Source organism: Heliangelus exortis, chromosome 8 (assembly GCF_036169615.1).
Source record: "Heliangelus exortis chromosome 8, bHelExo1.hap1, whole genome shotgun sequence".
Classification (NCBI taxonomy): Eukaryota; Metazoa; Chordata; class Aves; order Apodiformes; family Trochilidae; genus Heliangelus; species Heliangelus exortis.
The window spans coordinates 15018254-15040491 of NC_092429.1; the positions used below are offsets into that span (position 1 = coordinate 15018254).

A 22238-nucleotide genomic window follows, 5' to 3' on the forward strand; every position below is an offset into this window, starting at 1 on the left:
GCACAGCAGGTGAGTATTGTCAGTCTGCAAATTAGAATCTACTCTGGTTTCAATCCTCTCCTGTAGCTTAGGTCTAAATAAGTGATACATGTTACCTTACGTTTAAGGAAGTAGATTTGCACTGCAGTTGAGGAAAAGTTTGTAACACAAATAGCCAGGAGGTGATCTTGGAGAAGCCAGTTATTATGAAATAATTATAAAATAGCCAAAGCTAAAGATGCCATCACAAGCCAGTAATTCATCATTTGCTTTCAAAATGTACCTCAACCACACAGTGTTTTACAGTCCCAGCTCACTTTATTGAATGAGTTTTATCCATTTGAGAATTTTATCCTCTTTATGCTTAAATGCTCAACTGAAGCAGGCATTCTATTCTTAGCCCTCACTCTACCACTATAAACCATTTTCTATGCATTTGTTATTAAAATACATTTGGAACAAACCCAGCAACTTTGCTAGGGAGCCAAGAAATTTCCGTAACCTCTCAAAAGCAGTATGTCTAGTATTATATCTTTGGTATTAGTCTTTGAAAGGAGAAAAAATTCTGGGCACTCTAGCATATTAACAGATTTCCATGCATTGTCACAACAGCCTTTGCAATATTTACTTATTAGCTCCAAGTTGTCATCGCATAACACTTTGAAAAATTTCTTCACTGACAAAAGGTTTGCTTGGGTTTGGTTTTGGTTTTCTGTTTTATTTTTTCTTTCAGAGCTCCATGCTATCTTGTTTGATGATATTTATTAACACAGCTAAGATTTCACCTAGCATCTCTTAGTCTAAATATCCTCAAGAATAGAAATATCTCCAAGAAAAAAGCCAAACCTACAAGACCAACCTTTCCTTTCCCCCATCTAATTCAGCACATAAATTTCTCTCACAGAGTTAAAAAAGTTTCCTCCTGCTCCAGGAAAATTGCACTCTTTAGGAAACGCACTTGGAGACACTTGATTGCATAACATTGACAACTACAGGTACTTCTTTGAAATTTATCTGTTTGCTTTAACCCTTACAGGATAAAAAAAAAAAAAGTAAAGACAAAACGAAACATGGAGCCTTTCTCAAGTTGCAACCAAGTTTTCATTCAGCCTTTCTTACCACATGATACTTCAGCTTGCGTGTTTCATCAGGATTTTATAGATCCAGATTCTCATGATTCACTGTTACAAACATATTAGGTAGGGAACAAAGCTAGCCCAAAAACTGTAGCCAATTTTTAAAGAAAAATAAAACCTTTTCTTATGTCAGTGTAAAGTACTTGCAAGCACAGGCACTGTAGTCATTCTAATTTATTCCAGGCAAGTGAATGGCCAGCAGTACTGTACTTTGGCTGACAACATCCTCCCCAGTACTCTGGCTAGCAGAGGCAAGTACTTGGCTGTACTTAATTTTTCTGCATTTTTTTTCCTGTAACTTGTTTACTTCACAGTTGTGTTCATGTTTCTTTGAAAATAATTTCCCAGGTCACAATAAGCTAACAGCATGTCTATGTATTTACACATATTGAAAAGCAATTAACTAAAGTTATTTAAAAGACAGTAACTTGTGGGTTTTCATTTAAAAAGTAAGAGTGAAATGCTTTTAACTGTTTCCAGGTGTATTGTTGTTCAAAAGCTGGCGTTCTATCAATATAGGTAAGGAAAAAGTTATCTTAAACATGTTTCTAGTTAGTGCCTGATGTGTACAACATGGAAACAGAGACTAAAATTTCCAGTGATCAAGTGAGCACGATTCTCCACAGAGTCTGTAACCCTCAGATAAGGAATGAATTCTTGTGGCAGGAAGAGAGCATCGTGGCCATAAGATTTTAATTTCCTTGCCCCCAAACGTCAGTCTCATAATCCAGAACAAGTGACAGCTGCTTCCCTTCTAAAAAGCTTTCAAAAAAACTCAAGCAAACAAAAAAAAAAAGCCCACAACCACCCAACTTTTTTTTTTTTTTTTTTGAGCTAAAGTATAAAACTAATGAAATAAGAAAGCACAGTATTTGGGGAATCTCGAGGTGGCCCAAGATGACAAAAACTATCAGAGTTCAGGCTTGTAGGTTAACTCTCAACAGAGACAGAGAGGACACAGATTCTTTTCACAGCTATACACATTTTCTCACTTCATAGAACTGTAGGCCATGTTAGGAAAAATAAATTTCAATAAATTTCTATACTCCTCCTGGTGCTAATTCTGTGATAGCTTCCTTGTGTGGTCACATTTTGAGGTTTTGGTCCATTCTAGAAGTGAATTAATGGGATTTTTTTATAAAAAAGTGTCAGACTTTAAGAGCACAACTTTGAACTAAGGCATTTAAAAATAACATTGAACATAAATGCAGTTGCAATACCATTTCACTTTAGTTTTATACCAGGCAAGCATTAAATTAACATTATTTATCAATGTGTCAAGAATTAAGGCTGAAAATACCAGGCCCTACCTTACTAATTGATCATTCCATCCTTTTGATAGACACTTGACAGCTGCTTGTAGCACTACATATGACTATAAAATTCTGCTTTGGCAGCAGTTCTCCATGTTTTTCTATTACACTTGCAACATCAAACTGTCTTCTGAAAAGACAACTGAAAAGACAACTGTTAACTGTACTTTCCCTGCAGCTTTCAAACCAATTTTTAGCACCTCACCTGTTTGTTCACCATCTGGTTAAGCACAGCAACCAATGGGACATATGTGAGGTGATCTCTCCTTAGCCTTGAGTGCTGACACTGAATTGACCTCTATTGACATCCTTCCCTTCTCAAACTACTCATCTGCCACATGCTTTCCTGTAGACATAGGACCACTGTAATTTTAATGTATTTCTTAAATGTGATGTGGCTCCTGACATTTCTCATATTTAAAAATATCACATTATGTAGCATACAAAAATAGAACTTATTCTAACCGAGTTCTATTTTAGTAATTCTGGCATACATTTAGAAAAAAGCAAATAATTGTGCAGAAATCCTAAGCACGTTATCTTTTGGACCTTTTGCTACTCTACAAAATACACAATATAGAAAAAGAAAAATTATAACTGAAAATTAAGTATGATTGATTTAAAAATGGCTCATAGGCAAGCCTATCTTCCCTAGTACCTATTCTGTTCAAGCACTCCATGCCTTTTGAACACCAACCTGAGTAGCCATGATTTACATCCTGTTGCAATGACCTTGCTTAGTTCAGTGGCTAAGGAAATTTTTGCACTGTAGGTCTTGGAGCCTGACACAGTAGACAGCCACAGTACCAACAGCAGCCCTAAAGCCCTTCTGTGCCTCTTGACCACCAGACACCCATCTGACGGTCATTGATTTGAGCCAGGGATGATTCCATGAAAACGGAAACAGAATCTTACCTTCTCACCCTTAATCCCAGGTGGGCCTGGAAAGCCCATGGGGCCTGGATCACCCTGTACAACAAAGAAGTCCAGAATCACTACATTTCATTGCAACACTACACAGGACTTCATATCTTTTCTGCATTCTTGGACATTTAATATGAAGTATGCTGTTTCATCACGCACAGATCACTTTCTTTTAAGAGGGAGAAAGTTGAAAAGGCAACAGTTGCTCAATTGCAACTACCTAGTGCAATATGCATGCTCCTACATCATACAGCATAGAAAACTGTGGCTGGATCAGACTTTGGCTGATACCAGGGAACATACTTCGAATTTCAGGTAGATGTGTATAGCTCACAACAGTATGATTTGATTGCAGAAAGCAAAAGCTGGTTAGATTAAAATAGTGCACTTATACAAAATCTGCACATCAATTTCTTATCAGTGCATCAACAGATATTTCTGACTTGCTCAGCAGCTCTTTAACACTGAAAATATATTATTATGAGTTTTAGGGTTTGACACAATGTACACATTAAAATTAATTTATGTACAAATCAGCAGCTGGTAAACAATTAGCAACAATAAACAGTTGCTAATTATACTTCATTATGGAGAACAGTCCTGGAGTTTTATGTTGTTTTCTACTTAACACAAGTGCTCAGCAATTTAACTACCAGCTCTTCATAAAATTTAGCATAAATACAAAATATTTTAAAATATATACTGCAGATTAACACATCAGAATATAAACATTCAATTGCATTTTTAGTATTATCAGTGATTTTAAAGTTTTGTACTTTATGAAAGTATGAAAGTATAGATATTTTATATCTATCAGTAGATATGCAGTCTAAAAAATGAAATAATCACAAGCTTTCAAGTGCACAATTTCTATGAACAATCATTTTAAATATTTATACTCAAACATTATGGGCAGAGAGAGAACAACCACTCAGGTACTCAAGAAAACTAGTGTATGTACTTTGTAATATCAGTGTATACAGAATTCACTTTACTTGTTCTAAAAGTACTTACCTTTTAATTTTTCTTTAATTTTTTTTTTAAATAAAATTTATAATTTAGAGTTTCAGCTTTGAGCATATATTTTTATTTGTCTTTTGTTCAGTTCATCACCTGTTTCTGCACTCAGCAGTTTCACATAATTAATGGTCAAAACATAGGAGCATCATAGGAAATACAAAGCACTGTACTGTTATAACCTGTCTGAATATTAAACAGGACTTCAGCAAACAAATCGGACACACTTTTTTCTGTAATTAATGTTACCTTTTCTCCACGTTTTGCTTGTCCTGGAGAAAATCCTGGGTCTCCTTTAGGACCCTGTCATGGAGTAATTAAGATCATTAGTATGATCAGGGAAGAAAGTTTTAAATAATATATGTGGAAACAAATATTTTCAGCTGTTACAGCAAAAGGAGGGGAATGTTCATATAAACTGCTCTTGCTATTACAGATTTTCTCTTCCTAACTTTTTCAGTAAATAACAGTAACAAAATACAGCAGTGTGAGTGTCACATTGAAATGAGATTTACATTTTCCAGATTTCATAGTAGCTCTTGATAAGCAGACTTAATTGGTAACTGCAAGCAGACACCCCAGCTGAAATGCTCTCCCCACATCACCAGTTCAGAACACCACCTGTTCCCTGAACACGGTGCCAGGTGATGGGGCTGTATCCCTCCTGGATGACAACCCTGCCCACCCCCAGTGCTGCCCCGTGCCGCAGACATCGCGGCTGGGAAGGGCAGAGCAGGGAACACGCAGCAAAGGCAGCTGCTGGTTACAAATTCCCTCCTAGCAGATGAGGCAGCTCAGCATTCCTGCTCAGGGATCACTCTCTACATCCAAGGGTAAGACCGAACGCCCGCTGCCCCGTGGAGCCCCAGGCACCGTGGGACAAGGAGCTGAGGCTGGTGAGGACCGGCCGGGTCTGGAGCCACCCTGCAGAGCTATCGGACACCGGCAGCTCCGCCTCTAAAACCCCACAGCCCTCAGAGGGAACTGCCCTGCCCTTAAAACAGCACATGGCACCTCCTGAGACAGCCCCGGGTGAACTGCATCCCCCTGACTGACAGCGTGAGCGGGGGAGCTCCCAGAGCCGCGGCTGAAACCACATTCATGCACAAATACCAGAAAATTCAGTAACTGAGGAGGAAGTGAGAAGCCCCTTGGTATGATCTATAATCTATACTAAAAGCTGCATGCAAAGGGCACTGTAACATTTTTTCACTGTAAGGCGGCAGAGCACTGGCACAGCCTGCCCAGGGAGGTTGTGGAGTCTCCTTTCCTGGAGACTTTCAAAGCCCATCTGGACACGTTCCTGTGCCACCTGCTAGGGTGACCCTGGTGGGGCAGAGGGGTTGGACTCAACCTTCAGACATCCCTTCTAACCCCTAATATTCTGTGATTTCACTGACCTTACAAATGGCACAGGCTACAACCCTGCACTCAGTTTCAAAGCTGCAGAGTAACAGCGGGTGTTACAAGCATCAAGACCTACTCTTGTCTCTCAATAAATACAATTTTTAATAGCCAAGGAAATAGATGTTACTAATGAAGATACTTCACAGTAGGTTGGTCTGTGCTCCTTGAAAGAGAGCTTAAGTTGGGAAAAACAGCTGTTGAGGCATTGCTGCCACGGTCCTACTCTCAGGGGCAGCCCTAGCTGCTCAGAGGGACTCAAAGACCATCCCGGTGTGAGACATTTCAGATGAGTGACACACAGGGCTCTGCCTTGACATGTCAGGGGTCCTGATCCTCCCCTTGCCTGGGGATCACTGCAGATCTGGGGATATCCTTCCCTCTGCAGTGGGATCTGTACATGTGAGGCCACCAGAGAAACTAAGCTTGGTGAATACCAAACAAAGCCTGGGAACACGGCAGAATGAACCTGTTGCATTGAATTGAAGTGTCAGGTCACAGAGAACACAGTCCTCTGCATGGCAGGAGTTACACAAGTATTTTCCAGCTGATTTACCTTTTGGAAGTTTAATAGTTATATTCCTTGAACAACTCCAATCTGTCTTCTGCTTCCTATTTCCAACCCAGGCATATTAAACAAAGTGTTGTAATTAAAATGTGATCAGCTTTTGGGTAATTAAAACACATGCCTTCTGATAACTTGTACATCACCTTCCCTTTCCCTTATAAGCATAATTAATTCCTCATTACTTTAATCTAAAAAAACCCAAAACAGCCATAGTTATGGATTGCCTTTAGTTGTTAATTAACAACACATTACCACAGATGTCAGGATAAAATAAAGAACTTCATTATTTAAGCAACAGACCATTACAGTGTGGTCAACCATAATCCATAAACTAGATTTTCTTAATTATTCCATTTTTTTCCAGAGACATATGAAGAAAGCCAAAGCTCATGATTACTTTTAAATTACTATAAATACACCCATTGACTGCTTATCAGAAATTAAATGCTGAGGATATCAGCTATCAGTTGGAACTGCTAGCACACATTCTGGGCTGGGTACTGTCCTGTAAGGGTATTGGGCAATGTTGTTCCATGCTCAAAAGCAAATACATTGAAGGATGCTACAGCACAGGAGGGAATACTGCATTAATTTACTGCCACAAAATTGCTGTGATTCTCTGTAATGTTTTAACATCAAAAGTGTCTAATTTCAGCTTATATGGTCAGTGTGGGTCCTCATGGTCAAAACTTGGTGAGCACCTGGCTAATTTTTATTTAAAAGAGAAGTGTTTCAGAAGATACTTGTATTGAAAGGATAATTTATAGTCTATCCCAAATGAAAGGATTAAGCCACCTAGCAATACCATATATATATATGTACATAAATACAGAGCTCCTTCTGTTCTTAAAATCATGGAGACAGCTACAGAACTGATCAGAATAAGGATCCACTGAAGGCTGAAAATACAAAACCCAGGAGTAATTGATGATTTATGCTATTATACAGCCAGCATAAATACTGTAAAAAAGTAATTATGATTTTCTCAGTTTAAATCTTCCTGAATACCTAGATAATAAAAAAAGCATACACACAAAGAAGTCACTTGGTTTCACAGTATTTGACACTGAAAGTTTTTTTAAATTTCTTTTTTTGTCCTCAAGCAGTTTTTAAGATCTGTCATGACAGGTCAGATTCCTGCCATGAGGAATCATACTAAAACAAATGGCTGCTGCTGTTTTTTCCCCAAACATATCTATCAAACTGTTCAAACTAAATATGAGTTGAAGGCATTCTGAAACTGCACAAATCTGTCAAATCTACTTAAAATGCCTATGTTACACATTTTGGAAGGATTTCAACTGAGCATCCAGTCTAGTATTTTTTATTTTGGTTTCAAATAACAGACCCACAGATCTCCAGAAAATTATTCCAGTGTATTAATCAACTCGTAATTTTCTGAAATATTAGAATATTTATATATTCTAGGTTGGATACTGGGGGAAAAAAAAAAAGGAATTACAGCCTTTTTTTTTAAAGCAAGGCAGAAGTTTACAGCAATTAAGTGCTTATTCTCATTAAACTGCAGTTTATCAGAGAGGCTGAGTTCATTTACAGGAAATCTTTTGGGAAGTACAAAAAATCTGCATTTACAACAGTTGTGTCCAGTTGTTCCATCCTGCACACACAGGGTTTTTTCCCCATCTGAATACACTGCCTGTTTTGTTTTGAAGTTCAATTTGATTGATTACATTTAATTAAATTATGTTTATAGTAACCATCTCTATCTGTAAACCAAAGAAGGCCAATTGCTTCTATTACAGGAAACAGTACTGTGGCTTCCAAAAAGTGATTAAGAAGTTCACATATTTACATGGAAACATGGATAATTTAACTCACCTTGGGACCTGGCAACCCTGGCAAACCTGGATTACCATGTGGTCCTGGAATACCCTATTAAAAAAAAAGAAGAAAAAAAAAAAAAAAGGAAGAGTGGGATTATTCAGTACTCCACTGAGCAAGTGTGAACAGTTTGCAGAAACTAATTTTACTGCATAATTGTTGCTTCTATAGGCACCGGTTTGGATTTTCAAAGGATTCTCAAGAAATAAAACAATCACACCTTAAGAAATTAAAAGTGAACTTAGGTAGTTCCCTTCCCTTTAAAAAAAAAAATAAAAAAATCTCAGTTTCTATTGCCTTCTCAATTCCTAATGGGTATTTGGCACAGTCACTGCAATATTGCTCTCCAGCTACAAAACTTGGAGGCATGGAATGAGAAAGAAAAAAAACAAACCTGAAAAATCACATTCTGAGGTAGCCAGCTATACAATGCAAAGAGAGGGAAGTGGATCTGTTCTCACTGACCTAAAAGATGATTCAAAGCAATGTATTCAATGGTTCAATGTATTCCACCTTATCTAAACAAGTCACAGAGAAAACCCTTTCACCAACCCAATTCTCCTACAGCCAGTGTAGAAAATGGTCTTGTTAGAAAAACACAAAAAAAAAATAGTAAGATTTTTTTTTCAGTTTTCTCATATATTACAGAGAAAACTATGTTCATCTTTCCTTCACATGAGACTGAATTTACCAGTAATAGTAATGAACCCTTACACCTAGAAGTAACACTGAAAACTGTATCTATTGCATGCTTCCTCTCACTAATGACAATGTTGACAGAACTCCAAAGAAATGCCAATTCCATCTGCCATTTGAGAGATGAATTTGCACACTGGCAATTTTGGAGGGTACCCTCTGGGATTTTAAGAGAAAGGAAACAAAAAGTGGTAATATACTGAAGTGGCTCCTAGGTTTTGCTGTTCAGAATATTATCATCTTGGGGGATAGTGCTGCAACACAGAGGTGCAAAAATACCCTTGTGTAATGTGAGGCCTTGGGGGAATTTAACCTCATCACTGGCTAATTCTGAGATTGCTGACATTTCATTATTGAGAAACTTGGAATGAGAAGATGACACTTAGAAAAGCTGAACTGTCAGATGTGGACTTCTCTGCCATATAAAGACATTGAAATCAGTTTTCAACAGTAATCTATAACTATTAATCATGCATTGATACCATGCCCAAAGTTTCCAACTGATGTGAACAAACCCTGAAGAAGTCCTGGGCAATGCAGCTCTGTGCTCTGCTGCTTACCTTTGGCACCTCAAGTCACAATTTAGGGTAATAAATGGCAGCTCAAGAGAAAAGAAAACCGAAGTCACAGCAGATCAGTAGATGTGGACATGAACTCCTGGATGGTACCCTGTATCTTCATTAGCTGTACTTGCTTGAATTGACTAGTATTAATTAAACTAAAGAGCACTGACAACATTTTTTTTAAAATATTCATTTGATCAAATAGTTTTACAGGTTTTCTTTGCCCATAAAAACGTGTATTTTAAACTCGACTACTGGTAAACCTTCATTCAAGTTTCTGTGCTTTTTCAGGCATCCTATTGCAAGGTGTCCCCACCCTGGAAAGCACGAGCTACACAAAGTATAGCAGTTTCCCCTTAAATACTGTACGCCTGTAAGTGAAAGACCTGCAGGGAAAAAACAAAACCAAACAAAAACACCCAAAAATCCCCCCAACCAACTAACCAACCAAAAAAACCCACCCAACCAACTAACCAACAAAAAAATACCCCAACCAACGAACTAACCAACCAAAAAAAATACTGATAAAAGATTTCATCACTGGCCATGGCTTTAAACATAAGGGCAGCCTCCTCTAAACCAAAGACAACTTCCCATTTGTTCCCAGGATCTACTTGGGCTAGGGGAATCCTGCCTGAGATGGAGAAGCATCATCAACAGAGGCACTTTGCAACATAAAAAGCAGAGTTGTAGAAAACTGTCAGCTCTTAAGTAGAAAGATAATTTGAATAAAAGGATCCAAGAAGCCAGGAATATACAGATTTGAAAGAATACTTCTCATTTTATATTTTTAAATATGTCTTGTCCTGTACTATATCTCCCTCTGGTCAACAGCACCAGTTCCATTTTCAGCCCCTTTGACCACTGCACTTTCCTACCCAGTCAACCAAGCTGTGAAAGCCAGCAAAGCACAGGGTGTTCAACACTCTCTGTTGTGCAGCAGTTTGTTTAAACGTTCCTCAAAGGCTGACTCAAAACTCCTCCCACACATCTGCTGAGCCTTCATGTAAACTGCTCCTTTATCTTCAACTTGCAATTTGCCTGGATGAGCACATGCCAGCCATAATTACTTACATCCCCAAATAACCTGCCCTAAAATCTTCCACACAACAAATGCTAACCTGTTTCCTCCAGCTGCCCTTCCCCTAAAACTGCCTGACTCAACCATGACCTTAGGGACTTCTCGAGCATCTTTTAGCACACAATTGTGCCAATTACCACAGAGGATTTACCCTTTCTGCCCTGTCAACAACTCCTTGCAGTGGCACAGACTTCTCCCATCCTCTTGGCAGCTGGGGCACAGGTTTCTGCTCCCTGTGGCAAAGCCTCAGGTCTGTCCTTGCCCTGCTCGTGTTGGGGTGCAGCCAGTCACACAAAATAAATTCAACATTTGCTACTGTAGCTCAGTTCTTCAGTAAATTGCCCAGGTATCGATCACATCTTATCAAGTTGCTGTACCAAAAGAGACTAAAAGAGATTTTTTGGGAGCATTTTTTTCCCCCTCTTCTTTGTAATGCTTAATTTCATAGCCATTGCCTGCTCCTCTGTGGCCATAGCATGCACTTTTCACACCCTCATTCCAAAAACAAATGAACATGACCTCAGATTGAAGCAGATGGGAGCAGCATGGAAAAACTAGAAGTTAAAATTGCAAACAGAAAAATTAGGTACAAATGTAACAATGCTCTGTGCACATACCCATAGGTATAACTATGCTGGAGGCTCTCAGCAGAAAAAAAAAACAAACCTGCTTTCTTTGCCTTCAACACATCTGCCAAACATTATAATAATACACTTTCATAATTGCCAAGCATACAAATAAAGTTAAAAACAAAATTATGTAAACTCCAGTTTGATTACCAGTGGCCTTCCCAGGGCTACAGAAGAACAAAGCTGTTTTACTCACCCGAGGACCTCTCTTTCCTGATGGACCAGGTAAACCTGGAGGACCTGGAGGACCCTGATGATAGAAAATCAGAACAATTGAGGCCAAAACCCAATACCAGGACAATATCAAAGTCTGAATCAGGCCAGTTCTAAATGAAGACTTTCTGCTTATTCAGACCTTCTCAACTTGAAAGCCAGTTTCCAAATTTACAGGCATGCATGCTTTTAATCCATCTTTATATCAGATTTTTTTTTAGCAAGTATCTTGTGTCAGAGGAATTGGAACTAATAATCCAGAGAGTGACTTTTACTTCAGCATATTTATATTGCAGAAAGAAAAGATCAGTTCAAGGACTAGAAACAAGCAAGTGCAGTATATTTAAAAACAAAGAATAGAGAATAATTAGGATTTTTTAATAAGTAAGCTGGCATGCCAAACACATTTTTAAAAAGTCAGGGGTAACTGAAAAAAATAAGATTCCACCTCAACATGACAGACATGACAGAAGAAAACAGAGATGGACAAATGATTGCTCAGTTTCCTATTAAAAGCTTCTCGTAAGAGAAACTGGCAGACTGTTCACCCTTGTATATAAAGACTACTATTAAAGGTAAAATGTAGATTTCTAAAACAAGTGCTAGCATATAACCAGATGCATCTTTTGCAAGACCTCACTATAAGAACATTACACAGTGTACCACCCTCTGTACACATAGGGATTTTGATCATAAAAACATTCCCTTTTCTCTGTCATTGCTGTTCACATTCAAAACCCCAGGATCTACACTTCATTGTGTTCAAATACAAACAAGAGCTCTAGGCTAACATATGCACCAGTTTATATTTCATTTGTCACACTTGAGTCCTAAGGATGCATAGGTCATTCTTAAGGGTGAATTCAGCACCCATCCAAATGCTAGCACAGTAAATCCCAGCTTTAACAGAAAACAAGTGCACCCACTGCAAGGGAAAAAATGGAAATTTGATTAAAGTATTAATGACTCTTCTCAACCAGAGTAGTTACTTATCCTCCAGCTTACATTCTTCCCTGCAATACAAGCAACATCCCTGCTGACAGCAGACTTAGTCAAGCACACATAGGGCTTCCTGAAAATGCTTTTCTGACTTTTTAAGTGAGAAGTTTTAAGAAGCATTTCCACCCTATGTGCTTCTTCAGCCTGTGAAAGCAGCTACAAATTCAAATCAGCATGACTGCTTTTATACAAAAAAAACTTGTTAAAACTTCTGCACTGGCATCTGCTGATCCTCTTGCCATTCAATACCCACCTCATTCACTGAAGCTTCTCTTGTAGAACAACTTTCCTCTTTAAAAAGCATTGGACTATTCCTCAACAACTCAACCTCACCTCATCTCAAATACTTTTTAAGAGCCTCAGTTGAAGAAACATGAATTTAAAGCTTGATCCATCAAATACCTAAGGCAGGTGATCCTTCATCCAAATAAAGACATGAACCTTTCTGCACATCATCACAAAAATACCTGAAATACAGCAGTGAAGTAAACAGAAACACCAGGCTCCAAAGCTCTTTTAAAAAAATCCTCAGTAAAAGAAAATTCTACTTCTAATAATTCACCTGTCTGATTGTGAAGGTGTCACCCTGATTACCCGTGTTTTCTTTATGTCTCACCTAAAATTTCCTTCTCAGTCCTGTCATACTCAGGACATACTTAGGCAAAAACATCTTTATTAACCCATCCTCTGCAGTACATTACTGAACACAATTTTGTTTTACACTTTGCTCGAAAAAACATTTTCTATAACTGTGCCACTATTACTATAGCCTTCTGCAATCCTTCCAGTCTGTCTACATCCATTTTAAAGCTCACCCAAAGCCAAGGACACTTCTCCAAACTGCAGCCTGAGCACACACAAGTCAGTAGAAAAATAACCATCACAGTGATAAGATGCATTTATTCTCTAGTGCACTGTAATGTCACCCATCTGACTGTCTCATCCTTTATTTGCACTTTTAATTTCTGTTGCACTAGACTTCATCCCATCAATTTTAGACCACCTAAAATATGCCAGTTGTCACTCAGATTTTTTCTACCTACTCCTAGAACGTCTTGTCCACCTTTTTAAAATATATTACTTCATATATCTATCAGTTTAATTATTAACAAGGATACTACCAAACATGCATGTCCACCTATTTTTATTTCCTGCTTCATCTTCATTGCACTGAAAATGATAAAACAAATCCCACACACATTTCTTTCCAAATGCCCTAAAGCAGGCAGTCACTTGTTTATGATTAACCTCCCTTCTTTACAGCTGTGGAAGTCTTTACCTTTCCCTGTAAAATTCCTGCAACAGCCAAAGCAATGTCATCAAGACCAGAGGAATATACACATGGCTTTGGGTTATGTAATAAAGCTCTTCAGTATCTTTGTGCAAAAGATAAGTAATTCGTCAGGTTCAGCTGAATTAAAATAAATGTTTAAATACTTAAGGTTAACATTATCTTTTTGCTATTAAAAATAAACCACCAAGAGTCTCAAGCTTTTATCTAAAACAGCAGATACTGAGGTACATTTCTCTTGGCTGTCACAGGGAATCATAAGTGTGACCTGCAGAGCTAAAATGCATCATTAGCTGCCCGTTGCTAATAGCCCTGTGGCTAGGGAGAGCCTCAGCAAGCAACCAAAAAATAAGCAAAGAGTAAAATCCCTGCTGACACTACACTTACTGCTGTTTATTTAGCACCACATTTAGAATCTCTGCCCTTTCTCAGGGTTCTCACCCTCACACCTCGTCCAGGACTCAACTCTGCCTAACGCAGGGCATGCATTTCCAACTCCTCCTGGCAATATCTCCAGACACCTTATCCTTAGCAAGTAGATAACCCAAGTAATGCCACCTTTTGCTTTTCTACTATTACAGGAAGCTTTTCTAATAGAGAAACCAAATTCCTACCTGCCAGCAACTAACCTTGATCAGCTCTTCAGCTCACCACCCCTCCTTCTACCAGTGTGGAACTACGCATCATGTTACTTGTGAACTGCTTTAGGACAGTGCAATAAGGACTGCCAGTTTGAAAGTTAGTTTGATTTACACACCAGATTTATTTTTATCTTTATGCGGTGCCAACACAAAAAGGAGTGGTTCATCAGATAAATGGAGCAGCTTTCCCCCTAAATGAATGGCTCATCACATTGTTCTACTTTAAGCTCACCTTATATCTTTGTATAGGATTTTAGTCATTGCAACTGCTAGTATTTTAACTAAAAAGTCTTAATAGTTTTGAAGAAACGGGTGCCCTTTCCTACACAATATCTGTGAATGAAAGCCTGAAATTCTGGAGCCCTGTTTTGCAGCAATGGGTGAATTCTATAGCTGTGGGATCATGGAATACGAGGGGCCTGGGTCCTAATTATAGAAGGCAAGAATCAAACAAAGCAGGAGAGCTTGAGAACCACAAAAGCTAGTTCTTGCCTGTCAACTCAGAGAGAGATAACATTACTTCTGCCTTGAAATCTTTAAAGAAGGTTCAAATCACCCAAAACACAATGAAAAAAAAAAATGGAAAAAAAAAAGTTCCATGCCTCATCATGATTCTTTGCTGCAAGGGAACTTTGCAAGTCCCTCAGTGTTGCTTTTTACTCTCCCCACAGATAAGACTGTGGATGCTTCTGTATTTAAGTGTTAGAGCCACACAGGTAAAAGCTGGATGATACCTGTTCCTCTGTAGATAGGTGTATTAGACTGAGAAAGCAAATGAAGACCACTTGTTGAAGGCTAAGGCCAACAACAGTGGCAGGTATTGTGCCACACAACTTCCAGAGAGCCCAACTCTACAGAAACTTGTGTGGCAAAGGCCTCTTCTCCCTTTGGCATCAACCTCTCTGGCAGCACAATGCTTTAGCTATGCCTCTGTTTCAGCAGCTCCTGCTCTGCCTCCTTCAGCCAAACTATTACCCACAAATTCTAGATTAGCTTTTCAGCTCTCCCACAGGTCTCTAAGACCTTGAGCATGTTATTTAAGTCCTGACCCAGCAAAACACTTCATTACAAATGTACCATATACGTTGCTACAGACTACACCAAACACAAAGTTTGTTCTAACTGCCCTGGGAGAAGAGACAAACTTCTGCATCCCACCTGTAAGAGAAGCATGGAAAAAAAAAGTAATAGACATCTTTAAACTCTCCAAAATTAGCTGTCATCTTTGACACTTATGTATAGTGACTGTGTCTAGGAAAAAAAATTCCTCTTTTAAATAGGTTTTCAGTTCTGACTACCTTAAGAAACAAAATGAAAGAATACATGCAATAAATTCATGGGGGCATTCAAATATATATTAAGAGCTGCTTAGCACATACCAGATTGCAAGATTTTTTGAAAAGCAAAAGTATCCATGCTATGGTTTAAAATTTTAACCAAAAACTCCAACAAGCATTGTTATATGTCTCAGACTAAGCAGGACCTGCTGTTCTTTCCTGTCTGCAGCTTTGTATATGTTGCTCCCACTTTTGTAAATTAAGTTTGAGACTTGCATACATGCTAAGAAAGGACAAACAGGTTTCTATTAAAAGCACTAGGGCACATTTGCAATTGTTTTAGGGATCATTTGCCCTGTGAACTGGAAAAAAAAAAAAAAAGTCACAAAATCCTGTAAGACTGTTCTAAAAATATTTTTTTTGATAGCATTGCTCAACTGAGCAAACTATGTCAGTCTTCCAAACAGTCTGGTTGTTCTTTTCATGGATCAGTGTCTATGTTTTTGTATTGTACCATTTAATCCCTCTATTTTTATTAACCAAGCAGTCTCCATAATTAGCAGTTACAAACATCCGGCTGCATTTCAAATTTTAAAGAACTCTAGGTTGCATACCATTTCATCAGAACATGAATGTTTTAAATGTCTTTGTATTCTGCCAATATATAAAAATGACACTTAAACCAAAGTTACATGTGAAAAAGAGACATAAAGCAGACAAACATTTCTTCAGTACAGCACAGAGAAGCTGCAGTCACATCTTCAGCATTTTTTTCAAAGCCTTTGCTAAGTAAATGTAGCTGCACTATAGTAAAGAGTAGTAAAGATAACTTACAGGAGGTCCAGTTTCCCCCTTTGGACCTCTGACACTTCCCACTTCAAACATTTTGTCAAGATCTTCATAGTCATAAGCATAATTATCAATACCAATGTCATAACTGTTTTCCATGTGATAGGTCTCATCAGCATCAAAGGCACCTTCCTGCTCTGGACTGAGGTGATTATCCAGAGAGAGGTCAGCAGGGAAACTGTATGGGGTTGTGTTGAAAAGTTTCTGCTTTTTGCTTGGTTCATCTAAATGCTGTTTTCCTTTGTCCATTCTCTTGCTTTTGGTTTTACTTTTCATAACAGGGGAGACCAGAGAAGGCTCAGGTTGTCTGCCTGCATCTTCTGTGGCATTATCAGAAGTCTCTGGATACGATACTGTGTTGGGGTTAGTGATGTTTCTTTTTTCGCTGGTCTCCTGCTGATGAAAAGGCAAATTGAAGTTTTCCTGGAGTTCTGGTTCAGGCCAAGCTCCCAGTAACAGGGGCTCACCCTCTGGAAACACCGAGGCAGAGAGGTTTGACACAAAGTGTTCTGACAGAAAGTGACTCTGAGCAACAGTGGTAGCAGAATAGTTTGATGTTGCTTCCCTTCTATAAGCTGATATGCCTTCTGACTGCTTTTTGCCATCAATCATCTTGGAAGAAACAAGCAGCCCATCTGACATGTGTGGGGCTCCTAGCAGAGACCGATAGGTTTCAGCCTGGCGACACTGCTGCTTCACATATTTACAATAGTTTGCAGAGGCTTCTGCAGAGGGAATAATATCCAGCTGACATATAACTCCTTCAAAGCTGACAGAGTGAGAGTTCATCCTTCCCAGGGTAAGTAAACCATCCAAATCAAATGTCTTAACTTCAGAAAGTATTTCCCTGGTGTAGCACTTCTTTCCACACTCAGCAAACATAGAGACAGTCTTCTCTCCAACGCCAATGGCAAAGGAATGCCACTGTTCATTATGAACACTGTAATCAAAGTACACGGCCTGCTTCCCTCCTGTGTGCACCACTACTTTTCTCGGTAGCAACTGGACACCAAGCTGCAGTCTACTTTTGCTCCCAATACTGAAAAGGAAACCATTATTAACTCTGTATGAGTACAACCCAACTAATATGGTGAACTGGTGCCCCAGGTTTAATGGGATGACTTGAGTGAGGGGGGACTCAATACGTGCATCACTGGTCAGTAAAACTCCTGTCTTGGTCAGATGAACACCCTGAGGTAATGGAGATGATGGTGAGGGAACTGTGGTCTCTGAGGGCTGTTGAACATCTTTCACAAGGCCTAGTTGATGAAGAACATCTATTGCTGTAAAAAGAAATAAAGGCATTGATTTCATTTAAAGCTCATTAATTCAAATCTATATAAACAAATGTACACACAAATTTGTGCTTCCCAAAGCACATAAGCTGTACACAGAAAAGCCACCAAATCCCTATTGCAAGGCACACCCATCTTTCATATAAATCCAACAAATAATTAAAGCCAGAACAAAATTTTCAGCTTTAAACAAATGCAAACATATAGAAAGGGCCACATAATGCCCATTGTAGTTTAGTTCATGTATCAAACTGAAGTATCCCCATTCACCATCTTCAGCGTTTTCACAATACTCTGTGAACACACTTGTTTAATTTCCTATTTATTTTGCTAATCTTGTCCATTCCCTGAGCAGTTCTCTTTGGTTGGTTGTCTTTAACTTTTTCTTCTGGAAAAAGCTGCAATAAAACCATACTTTTTGTCTTCGTCAGAAGAGTTTATGTGAAATTGTATGTGTGGAGAGTTGCTTTCTTCTTAACAATGGAGGAGCTATTTGTGACATAGTAGCACCTCAGTGGAGCACAAAAAGATAGGCACAGGCTCAAAGCAAAATACAAAAAGCAAGGCTTGCTGAGTAGCTACTGTGTGCTGCAGAGGTAATGCAGCTGGTACACAGGAAGAACTGCTCTGCTTCCATTAGGGAGTCTTCCTCCTGCCAAGCACGGCCCTGTGCTGAATTGTTTGCCCTAGAAGATAATTCTTGATTTTACATATCTCTGCCAAAGCCAGTCAAAACTAACACAAAACAAAGATCTTTTTTTTTCCAAAGGGAGATGCAAAGTGTGCCACTGCCACATCCTTTCCCTCCACAGCGTTTACTTGTCAGACATGAGGTGAACTCTGCAGAGGCAGAAGTGCTGAGGAGCAACCAAAGAGGAGGAACATCAGGTGCCAAGAGGCACTGCACCCACCTCCTGGCTCACCTGCCCTCCCAGCAAATGAGAGGCTGCAGCTACTCAGGGAAGACACTGAATTAAGAGTGCACTCCACAGCTGGAGACAGCAGTGGACATTGAGACAACAAAACAGCTGTCCTACTGATTCATGTCCCATAGGCTTGGCCTTTCTATGCAGAGGTCTGGATAGGAGGTATCCCTACAGGGTGGAAAGGTAAGTGGTGATTGAACTCTCTGGTGTCATAGACAGTGTGAACTCTGTGCTTTACCATAACACAGAAACATACGATACCATATTTACCCCCTAACCGGAAAAACTGGCTGGACCTAAGTTTCAGTGAACTGTCTATAGTAAAAATAACTTTTAGTATCTAACAGTTCCACTCCTCTAGTAAGCCTCACTGGGAAAAGATTAGCACTTTCTGTAGCATTTAGCTGAGTGTATTTTTACTATATACAATGAGCTTATATTAAGTAAAAAAAGCTGTTATGCAGCATAACAAAAATTTGGAGTAACCAAGAAAAGTTAAGAATTATCTGCTATATTAGAAGAGCCACTGAAACAAATGGATGTTCACTTTTAGTGGGAAAAAAGGTCTCCTTTTCCAGTCTTCCCTTTCTCTGCTTACTGAATGTATTCATAGCAAACTTTAAGAATAGACAGATGTTGGCTTAGTTTCAGTGGTAAATTATGAAAAGAGCCTGACATTTCCTCAAGAGTGGTTTATAAATTGGAAACAAAAACATCAACCTGAATGCACTGTACATCTTGAAAATTAATTACACACCTTGCAGCGTTTCTAGTTATGTTTGAGATTCACGGACGTGCCAAGATTATCCTGGCAGGTAGCCAGTGCAGAGAGAGGTATGGAGAAAGCATATCTTTGCAGAAAGTCCTCTGCATGCCAGTTTCTCAAGATATTCTGTCTCAGAGCAATTGATTTACTGTGACTGTATTTTTATCTGTCAGACTGATAGCACGTTAGGTTACAGTAGAGCTTTGAAGCACAATACAACTGCTAGTGAGCCACCACACTTACCCAGGACCCTGGTCCTGCATGGATCCATGTAGTTATGGAAGAGAAAGCTGTACTTGTGCTGCCCTTGTGAAAGGTGAAAAGAAACACAGGTCCAGAGCTCTGGGCAATGCAGAGGTCTCACACATGCAAATAATACTGCAAGGCTGGAGACAGCTCCAGCACTTCTGTGCTCTGGCTGTGCCAGTTCACTGCACAGAAGAGAAGAGCTAATAATCTAACCTGAGGTTATGCCTGAATATCACATCCTACTCTGAAATAATTGGCAAGTGCTTGTATTTTTAAATATTTGTATTCAAGGATTACAATGCATATGATCTGTCCAAAGTATTGCAGGCTCAAGTATAAAACAGAAAGCTTAAACTGGCTTAACATAATCAATATAAAAGTGACACTAGCTACTAAGCCTTGACTGCAAGCAAAATTGCCAAGATTTTGGCAGTTAGGATTTGAAAACACAGTTGTGAAGCTTTTTAAAAAAGGAAAAACGTCTGAGAGCACGATGAAAAATAAGGAACATTCTCCATGTCCTGCAAACAGATTTTTGCAGACCAACAGGTTTTGAGAAAGCTAAACAAAGAAATGCTACGTGAAAAATGACAGCAAAAGATTAAGTATCAATTAATCATTCCTTGCTGACTTGCTGCCCATTAACCCACTGTCAAGCCAAAAAGCTGTTCCAAACTTTTTTGGCCAGTCATCTCATTTCTGGTCCAAGATGTATTTTTATTTTATTTTAATGCTTTCAGAAGCTCTTGGCAGAACACAGGGTTTTGGGAGCAGACAGACCTCTTAGCTTTTCCTCCCAGCATGACAACCACTATTTTCTTTACCTATCAGTAGTCAGTTTTCTTTATTTACCCATGTCTGCACAACATCTGTCTTCACTTACTGTTCACTCAACCCATTAGTCCCCCAAACTGTAATAGCTCATCTACTTGAAGGAAAAGTTGTTTGGGGTTTTTGGTGTCAAGTGCTTTCCTTCCACTTTCTAGGACTTAAAAACTTCACAATCTTACTGCAACATGAGGGAAAGGAAAACCTGGTGGGGTTTTTTGGAAAAAAGAAAAATCCTAAAAAGGAACTGGGGAGGGATGACATAATTTGTCTAATTAAACCACTCCACACCTCTATTCTGTTCCTGTTCAGTCTCTTGTTTACTTTCCACATTCCTCCATTTTCATGACTACTCTGAAGGCAGGGTTTTTGGGGTGCTGTCTCCCTTTCAGCAATCCTACTATATATATTACTCACTTTCCCTTCTATCAGTATTGGGAAGAAAAAGACAAGGGTCATTCATCAGTCATCTCTATCAGAACTGAGAAATTACTCACCAGATTGCCCAGTTCCTAGATGATGCTGAAACTGGGTAAACCAAGATACCTGGCTGCAACAAATGCTCTCCCAGACACCAGGCCAAGTGACCAGTCAGCCAGATACCTTGAGTCACACAGGAAGAGCTACTTCTAAAGGCTGAGGCTGGTATCTTTACACATATTACACTAGACACAATTTATAGCAGTCTACCAGAAAGGTACACAGCATAGCTTCTCAGGTAAAGCATGCACAGGCCATCCCACCAGCTCAGGAAAGAGGGAACATTAATTATTCTAGATAGCATCTTCATATTGTACAGAATACACTTTTTGTTGTTTGCATTTTTTTCAAAAGAAAATTTCCAAGAAAGTTTTAACAACTGGAGTGTTGCATATTCCTAATGGGTAGACAATCCTGTTCCTGGACAGTTGTAAGCATTGCAAATGAAATAGTGCTAGCTCTGCAAGTTATATACTGAGATTGAAGGACACACTTGAGTTGCCTTTTTCTTAAAAAAAAAAAAAAAAAAAAAAAAGTTTGTTTAGTCTGATGTTCTCTGAACTATTTTTTGCAACTTTGTTCACACACTGTGCAAATGAAGAGCATTAGTGACCAAATGCATCCATGAGCAGAAAGTTGCACCAAGGTTCAATGCATCTTTTTGATCCCAAACAATCAAAGCCCTTAAAGAAAATCAAGCTGTCTATGGGATCTGTGCACAGAGAGCAAAGAGGAGCTTCCATTCAGTAAGGCTTATCATATGACCATCCAGAAATGCTGTCAAGCAAATAAAAAAATTTTTAAAAAAAAAAAAGGAAAGCTCATTCAAATGCTGATGACAAAATAAAAAGTAAATAAAACATTAACATGTCAAGACTGAAGGCTTTACCCCATTTCTGAAGAGCTCTGTGCAGTTCTCTCACCTAAGGGGCAAACCTCAGACTGCACACATCGCCCCTCACTGCTGCCTCCCCCTTAGTCCTGCAGCCTTCACAGTCCTTAAGTCTCACTAGAAAAGCAATTTTCAGGCTTTTCACTGAGAAGTGAGAGAAATTGTTTCTTTCTTTCTTTGCAGAGGAGGAGGGTGGAAGGATGAAGGCAAACCCTGGCTGCACACCTGTCCCTGGCATTCCTCACCTGCTCCTGCTGCACTGGAAAAGCCCAAACTGCCTCCCTGAAACAGCCTCTCCCTTTCCATTCCCACAGGCCTGGAGCAGAGCAGGCCACACACATCTATGGGTGCTGCCCTTCCTCTGACAGGAGTTCAGTTCT

General features: G+C 39.1%; 1 protein-coding gene across 9 annotated transcripts in view; it reads right to left on the reverse strand.

Annotated features, from left to right (window-relative positions):
* Positions 1-22238, reverse strand: part of COL24A1 (collagen type XXIV alpha 1 chain) — a 128171-nt gene that overhangs the window by 98749 nt on the left and 7184 nt on the right. For all 9 annotated transcript variants that reach the window (XM_071750596.1, XM_071750602.1, XM_071750600.1 and 6 more), the window contains exons 3-7: positions 16408-17705; positions 11349-11402; positions 8181-8234; positions 4619-4672; positions 3344-3397 (exon numbers count right to left, since the gene is read on the reverse strand). In XM_071750596.1, coding sequence (XP_071606697.1) covers positions 3344-3397; positions 4619-4672; positions 8181-8234; positions 11349-11402; positions 16408-17705 — 1514 coding nt within the window. The remainder of the gene's footprint in view (positions 1-3343; positions 3398-4618; positions 4673-8180; positions 8235-11348; positions 11403-16407; positions 17706-22238) is intronic.